The 8,448-nt window shown below is 53.0% G+C and overlaps 1 protein-coding gene across 1 annotated transcript; it reads left to right on the plus strand.

Annotated features, from left to right (window-relative positions):
- The first annotated feature begins 5,352 nt into the window (after positions 1-5,352).
- On the plus strand, positions 5,353-7,919 carry LOC123408078 (G-type lectin S-receptor-like serine/threonine-protein kinase LECRK2). Its single transcript, XM_045101278.1, has one exon. It carries the CDS (start codon positions 5,353-5,355, stop codon positions 7,906-7,908), a length of 2,556 nt encoding a protein of 851 aa, XP_044957213.1. The 3' UTR covers positions 7,909-7,919.
- The last annotated feature ends 529 nt before the right edge of the window (positions 7,920-8,448 follow it).

Consider the following 8,448-nt stretch of genomic DNA (forward strand, 5'->3'; position numbering starts at 1 on the left):
ATTCTACGAAGATCTTATCGTTTGAACCTCAGTGCCAAGGATTCGTATAATCCCGTATGTCATTCCCTTTGTCCTTCGCTATGTTACTTGCCCGAGATTCGATCGTCAGTATCCGCATACCTATTTCAATCTCGTTTACCGGCAAGTCTCTTTACTCGTTCCGTAATACAAGATCCCGCAACTTACACTAAGTTACATTGCTTGCAAGGCTTATGTGTGATGTTGTATTACCGAGTGGGCCCCGAGATACCTCTCCGTCACACGGAGTGACAAATCCCAGTCTTGATCCATACTAACTCAACTAACACCTTCGGAGATACCTGTAGAGCATCTTTATAGTCACCCAGTTACGTTGCGACATTTGATACACACAAAGCATTCCTCCGGTGTCAGTGAGTTATATGATCTCATGGTCATAGGAATAAATACTTGACACGCAGAAAACAGTAGCAATAAAATGACACGATCAACATGCTATGTCTATTAGTTTGGGTCTAGTCCATCACGTGATTCTCCCAATGACGTGATCCAGTTATCAAGCAACAACACCTTTGTTCATAATCAGAAGACACTGACTATCATCGATCAACTGGCTAGCCAACTAGAGGCATGCTAGGGACGGTGTTTTGTCTATGTATCCACACATGTAAATGAGTCTTCATTCAATACAATTATAGCATGGATAATAAACTATTACCTTGATACAGGAATTATAATAATAACTATACATTTATTATTGCCTCTAGGGCATAATTCCAACAGCATTCACGGTGTATTTTTTGTTTTGTTTTATGCTTGGCAATGCATGTTTACTTTTTCTGCGTTTTCAAGTCTCATTGCCTTGACTTTTCTTGTCGCCTCTTTTTCGCTTTGTGGTCTGTGTCACAGGTGGCTCTGCTCGCCGGTCGAACCCCCCACGGGACACGGTATCCAAACAGTTTCGCAACACAGAGGTGCCCGAGGGGTCTGCCACGTGTGGTCTGCCTCCCAAGAAGAAGACCTTCAAGAAGGTCGCTCACAAGGAGAAGAGGGTCAATATCCGTACTATGTCCCCCAAGGACTTTCTGCAATTCCGCACCAAGAACCCTTATCTCAAGGAGAGGGAAGTGATTGATGGGGTTGAAAATGTCTGGGTAAAGGACCAGTGCAGGATTTATCGGGATGTTATTGCTTCCTTCAAGAAGAACCATGTCTCTGTTCAGTGGATTGATCTGGCACATCTCCAGCGGAACATGGAGTACTTTGGTGATGCCCTCTCTCTGGTTGACAAACTGGGCATCAAAGACATCATCACCTTCAAGACGGACTTTGATCCCACTGCAGTGGCCCAGTTTTATGTCACAGTCCATTTCTCACCTGATGATCAGCGTTCCATGATCTGGATGACTGGGTCAAAAAGGATGACCGGTTCCTGGACTGAGTTCATGCAGTTCCTTCACATTGACTTTCAGGGTGCTGACACTCCTCTTGGGCTGCGTCCACATGCTGCAGCCCCCACCGATAGGGCCTCCGCAAAGGACAGACTGCAGTCACTGTATCTGAGGAAGGGGGTGCTTCCCAAGCACCTGGACATCATGCATCGGATCTTTCGCAACACCCTTTTTCCTCGGATTGGTAACTTCGATGAGGTACATGGCTACTTGGCTGAGATGTTGTTACTGTGTGAGGATGCTATGTCTCAGGAGTCTGCTCAGCTGGATATTGCATATGTGATGTTCACAGAGCTCTGGAACTGCATCATCAATCGTAAGGTTCCTATCTACGGGCCTTACCTGTTTGCATACATTTGCCATAAGTGGGAACAGGCTTTTCCGGATGAGGTGCTCTACGCACAGTCTGATTACATTGTGCATGACCCAATCAGGCTTCGCGTCAAGGACAAGTGGGCCAATCCATCTACATCCTCTCAGCACATGGATACAGATACAGAGACCGCTGCTGACAGAGGAACTGCCTCTCAGTCCCACTCGTCTGCCATGCCATCTTGGGCTATCAAACTACAGGACAAGATGAAGACACTTTTCTGTATGCAGGCCAAGGGACAGTACCAGACACATGTGGCTCAGAAGCAGAGCCGCCAGAGGCATAAGCGTGTTCTCAGGACCTTGGATGTGGACATCTCCAGCGGCTCAGAGAACGACATCACTCCGGAGGCCACTTGGATGCACGCTCAGGGATACCAGTGGTCTGGCGATGAGGCAGCAGAGGAGGAGCAGACCGACCAGGAGGGGACAGACGAGTCTGGTGATCCTGAAGACGAGGAGTAGTTACCTGTGGCATTAGGTGTGCCCCTTTTTGGTGTTTTGTGCCAAAGGGGGAGAGAGTCTAGGATTTTCTTTCATTTCGAACTTTGCATTGCTTTGCTTTATCTCGTATGGTTTGCGCTGAACTTGGTTTGATTCGTTTGCTATCTTGTGTGAGTCATGATCTTTCCTATGTGAGATTAGATTTATTACCATCATATGCTGTGAGTCATATGTCATATATCTCTATCTTTTTATTCTCATATTATTATATGTGCAAATCCGGTATTGTCATCAATCCACCAAAAAGGGGGAGATTGTTGAGGCATAGTTTATGCCTAAGTAATTTTGGTGATTGATGACAGTACCGTACAGGACTAATCGTGTGTGTCAAGGTTTCAGGTAACACTCGTCAACGGCACAAGATGACACGTCTCCTCTCTTCCGGAACGGAAGCACGGCGCTCTCTACGATTCTTTTTATTTGAGTCATAGGAAAGCCGTACTATTAAGAGGGGATCCGTAGTGGAAAGATTTGGGTGGAATCTATCTTTACACACGCACACTTCACATTCTCCCCTTCCTTGGTTGGAGCGGCCCTCGCCTATTTCGTCTTGAGTTTTTCTGCAAAATGGTCCTCAGCGGTAGTACCGCTGGACTGCTAGCGGTAGTACCGCTGCACCCAGCGGTAGTACCGCTAGCCAGCGGTAGTACCGCCCCTGGTCAGCGGTAGTACCGCTCCAGGTGTTTTGTTCCACCTACCTAGCGGTAGTTTGTGGACGGACCCTTTTGCGAAGACTTTCTCGGCGGTAGTAGTGCTCGTGCACTACCAAGGGGCCGGCGGTAGTACCGCTGGTGTCAGCGGTAGTACCGCTGGAGGCTCAGCGGTAGTACTGCTGCAGCCAGCGGTAGTACCGCCAGGCAGCGGTAGTACCGCTCAGGCACAGCGGTAGTACCGCTGGTACTCGGGCAGAGAGTGGGAAAACGGTCTGATTTTCCCCCCCACTATATAAAGGGTTCTTCTAGCTGAGGAACCCTATATCTTACCTCTCTAAGCTCCATTGTTGCTCCACAAGCTCTAAAGTGCCCGATCTCTCTCCCTAGCCAATCAAACTTGTTGATTCTTTAGGGATTGGTTGAGAAGGCCTAGATCCACACTTCCACCAAGAGAAAAGTTGATTCCCCCCCACCAATCCCTTGCGGATCTTGTTACTCTTGGGTGTTTGAGCATCCTAGACAGTTGAGGTCACCTCGAAGCCATATTCCATTGTGGTGAAGCTTCGTTGTTTAGTTGGGAGCCTCCAAGCTTTGTGTGGAGTTGCCCCAACCTTGTTTGTAAAGGTTCGGTCGCCGCCTTCAAGGGCACCTATAGTGGAATCACGGTACCTTGCATCGTGCGAGAGCGTGAGGAGAATACGGTGGCCTTAGTGGCTTTTTGGGGAGCATTGTGCCTCCACACCGCTCCAACGGAGACGTACTTCCTGTCAAAGGGAAGGAACTTCGGTAACACATCCTCGTCTCCATCGGTTCCACTTGTGGTTATCTCTAACCTTTACTTTGTATTTGCTTTTGCTTGTGACTATATCTTACTTGTCTTAATAGCTCTTGCTGTTAGCTTCTATAGGGGTCACCTCTTTGTCATATTATTTGTGAACCCGTATAGTGTTTACCTTAACTTGCTAAGATTAATTAAAAAGTGGTCGTTGTCTATTCACCCCCCCTTCTAGCCAACCATATCGATCCTTTCATATGACATGTGGCACTACATAGTCAGTGAAAGCAAACGGTTATCCCAGTGGGGATTGGCTTTTCCGGTGCACCAAACTTGTTTAAACTGCTATAGGTTCGAGGTAGGGTTAAGCTTTACCGGGATCAGAAAGCATAGGGTATGGATTGCAGGGATTAAGACGTGGGGGTTTAATTCCGACAGGTCGTATGAGTTTAGGGTTTATTTTAGACTTCACTCCTTTGGCATTACTGCTAGTGACAATGTGGCTCCTGACATTCAGCACCGGCTGCAAGAGAGGCAAGTAGTACTTGATTCTGTATCTGAGCACTTGCATCGTGCTAAGCAAAGGATGAAAACTCAAGCTGATAAACACGGGACTGAGAGAAGCTTTGCAGTTGGTGATATGGTATTTTTTAAGTTGCAACCATATGTGCAGTCCACTGTTGCGAGAAGAGCTAATCACAAACTGTCATTCAAGTATTTCGTACCTTATCAAATTGTTGAAAAGATTGGTGAAGTTGCTTATCGTTTGCTGGTACCTCCCACTAGCAAGATCCATCCAGTCTTTCATATGTCACAACTCAAGAAGGTGATAGCACCTGCGATTGCAGTACAATCTAAGTTGCCATCAGCCTCTTCTCAACTGCAGGTTCCTGTGGCTGTTCCGCAAACTCGCGTCCGCCAAGTTGGTCAGAAGACAGTGGCACAGGGATTGATTATGTGGAGTGATTCAAGTCCTGACGATGCCACTTGGAAAGATTTAAACGCTTTGCGACGGAGATTTCCTCAAGCCACGGCTTGGGGTCAAGCTGGTGGGGGGAGGGGGGGGAGAGGGGGATGTGAGTGTGCCTTCACCAACGACGCTTGAAGACGATGACCAGGCTGACGGAACTGGCAAGCAAGCCCACAAGACAGGCAGGCCCAAGTCGACCCGACCCAAGAACCTATCCGAGTGGCTTGCAGGCCCATGGCCGAGGTTGGAGTTTAGAGGTCGGGGATGGGGAGTGGAAGTTGGTCGGTCGTGTCGCGGTTTTCCCTTTTCTTTTGACGCTCGCCGGCCGTGACTGGGCGAGAGAGAAGCCAATTTTTCTAGCATTTTGCCACCGAGTGGCGTTGTCGTAAGGTCAGGGGAGGTCTGACTGACCATCTCGACCAGTCACCCACGCCTACACTGGACTAGCCACCAGGTGAAATCAAAAGCAGCTCGTCAGAGGTTCTCGTCAAAAAATAAAAGTAACATTCAGAAGTTCTCGTCGAAAAATAAAAGTAACAGCCATAGGTTACGGAGGAGGAGCAGCAGCAGCAGCAGCAGCAGCAGCACGAACGCTCATACGTGACCATGCACATGCAGGCGCTGCTGAGTACGTGCTGATACGTGACCATGCAGGCGCAGGCGTTGCTGGCCGGCCTTGCTCTCCTCTGCCTCGCCGCCCAGCAAACCGGTCTGCTGCCGGCGGCCATGGCGCGAACCAACCTCACCGCGGGAGACGCCCTGGCGCCGCCCCGTTACATCACCAGCCCGTCCGGCGGCTTCGCCTTCGGCTTCCGCGCCCTCGACTCCGACCCGACCAAGTTCGTCCTCGCCACGTGGTTCCGCCTCGGGGACGGGGACGGCCAGCCGCAGCCGCAGCCGCAGCCGCAGCCGCAGTCCGTGGTGTGGTTCGCGAAAAAGACAACCATGGGCAGCGCTCCCATCGCCACCGCCGAGTCCGTCCTCAGCGTCACGGCCGACGGCCACCTCACGCTCACCGACGGCGGCGGCGGCCAGGAGCTGTGGAGGGCCCCGACTCCCAGCATGCAGCGCGGGTCCGTGCTCGCGCTGGCCGACTCCGGCAACGTCCGGTTCCTCGCCACCGGCGGCGACGGGGACACGGACACCGTGCTCTGGGAGAGCTTCCGGTACCCGACGGACACGCTGCTGCCAGGACAGCCCTTGGCTCCGAGCCTCGGGGGGTCTCTCTTCTCCAAGCGCGCGGACGGGGAGTTCGCCACGGGGCGCTTCAGCCTGGCAGCCCAGCCCGACGGCAACATCGTCCTCTGCATCGACCTCTTCACCGGCCACATACAGCACAATTCCTACTGGGCCACCAACACCTACGGCTCCGGCGACAACACCACCGTCGTCCTGGACGACCGGGGCTTCCTCAACTACACGCTTCACGATGGCACCGTTCACACCTTGATTTCGCCGGCGGAAGTCGGCGGTCCCAACGGCGGCAATTACTTGCGGTTCGCCAGGATGGACACCGACGGCATCGTCCGCACCTACACCAGCCCTAGAGACGGCGGCGAGGATGCGTCCTGGACGGTGTCGGGGGCGCTCCCCGGCGACGGAGGCTGCACCAAGGCGACGACCTTGAGGCAGGGCTTGTGCGGCCCGGGGTCGTACTGCATGGAGACCAAAGACCGGCTCAGCTGCCTGTGCCCGAGCGGCTACACCTACGTCGACGCGCAGCACACCGACAGCGGCTGCACGCCGGAGTTCGAGACGCACAGCAGCTGCAGCGCCAGCTCCGACGAGTTCTCGCTCGTGGAGATGCCCAACACCACCTGGGAGATTTCGTTGTACTACAAGAAGTACCCGTCGGTCACGGTAGAGCAGTGCAGGAGCTACTGCCTCAGCCACTGCTACTGCGCGGCGGCGCTGATGATCAACGGGTCCGACTGCGCGGAGGTGGGGGCGCTCACGTACGGCCGGCGGGCAGACGACGTCGCGACCACGGCGCTCATCAAAGTGCGCAAGGGGAATAATACGAATACTCCTCCCGCGGATGGGAAGAGGAAGAGGAAGATACTAGGCCCCTACGGGATCGCCACCCTCTGCGTCTCCGGCCTCTTGCTGGTCACCATCGGCGGCCTCGTGGCACGGCGCTACCTCGTCGGAGACGGGGACGGCGACAGCCAGCGGCCGTTGAGCTCCGGTGTGAGAGCGTTCAGCTGGAAGGAGCTGCACCAAGCCACCAACGGGTTCGAGAAGCTGCTGGGCAAAGGGAGCTTCGGGGAGGTGTACAAAGGGACGATCAGGTCGCACCCCATCGCGGTGAAGAAGCTCATCGACTCCAACGAGTACAGCGAGCAGGAGTTCACCAACGAGGTGCAGTCCATCGGGCAGATCCACCACCGGAACCTGGTCCGCATGATCGGCTACTGCAAGGAAGGCAAGCACCGGATGCTGGTGTTCGAGTTCATGCCGGGCGGGTCGCTCCGCGGAGCCCTCTTCGCGACCCAACCCCAAGAGAGGCGGCCGCCGTGGCGCTGGCGTGCCGAGGCCGTCGTCGCCATCGCCCGGGGGCTCGAGTACCTCCACGACGGCTGCGCCGCCCCCGTCATCCACTGCGACATCAAGCCCGACAACATCCTGCTGGACGGCCGCGGCGTGCCGAGGATCACCGACTTCGGGATCTCCAAGCTGCTGGGGAGCGAGCAGGTGCACACCACGGTGACTCACATCAGAGGCACCCGAGGGTACATCGCGCCAGAGTGGCTCCGCAGCGACGCGCGCGTGGACACCAAGGCCGACGTCTACAGCTTCGGCGTCGTGCTGCTGGAGATGATCTGCTGCCGGAGGTGCCAGGAGCGCGTGGTGCACGGCGACGACCTGCCGCCGGGCATGGTGGAGGTGGACGACCATGACGATGACGACGAGACGGTCACGCTGTTCGGTTGGGCGGCGCAGCTGGTGGTGGCGCGAAGGACGGAGCTGATGCTGGACGGCGACGCGGGCGTTGACACCGCGGAGGACATGGAGAGGGTGGAGCAGTTCGCGCGCGTGGCGCTCTGGTGCATCGAGCCCAACCCGCACCTACGGCCGAGCATGCACCAGGTGTTGCAAATGCTGGAAACCAGGAGTGGGGCTCAGGGCCAGCCACTGCCTGACCCTCCATCCTGTTACATAGAATCCTCACCTTTAATCCCTCAGCTCAAGATTCAACACTAGAGATTTATACTATATATTGATGAGTTAATTACACCGATGATGCTTAAACTTGATGCAAACAGTAATTTTGATTTTAAAACTTGGGACATACATTGAACTGATGCAAAAACTTGGTTTGAATGTACACATATGATGCTAATCGCGTATGGATACAAAATCAATAATGCTAGACCTACAAAAACTTACAAAGGTTTACTTAACCTTTCAAACTAACTCTTCTCCCCCCTGATTTTCAGTGGGGGTGGGGCCCTCATCCCTTAATTACCAATCACAATCTTACACATCAGTTTGTACGTAAAATCTTTACGTAAGCTTTTATAGGTGTAGCATTACTCATACGAAATTGACACCGACTTGACATGCCAGCGTGGTGTGGAGCCCACTATCAGCGCCTGGAAGACGTAAAGGAGCATGTGTGGCCTATTTCTTTTCCGCCAAAACCACCTCGATTAATCCTATAACATTATACACTTTCTGTTTATATTTAAATTATACAAAATAATTAATACAAACATTCATGCGATATATTTTTACGGTTTT

This window comes from Hordeum vulgare, chromosome 7H, assembly GCF_904849725.1.
Source record: "Hordeum vulgare subsp. vulgare chromosome 7H, MorexV3_pseudomolecules_assembly, whole genome shotgun sequence".
NCBI classification, from domain to species: domain Eukaryota; kingdom Viridiplantae; phylum Streptophyta; class Magnoliopsida; order Poales; family Poaceae; genus Hordeum; species Hordeum vulgare.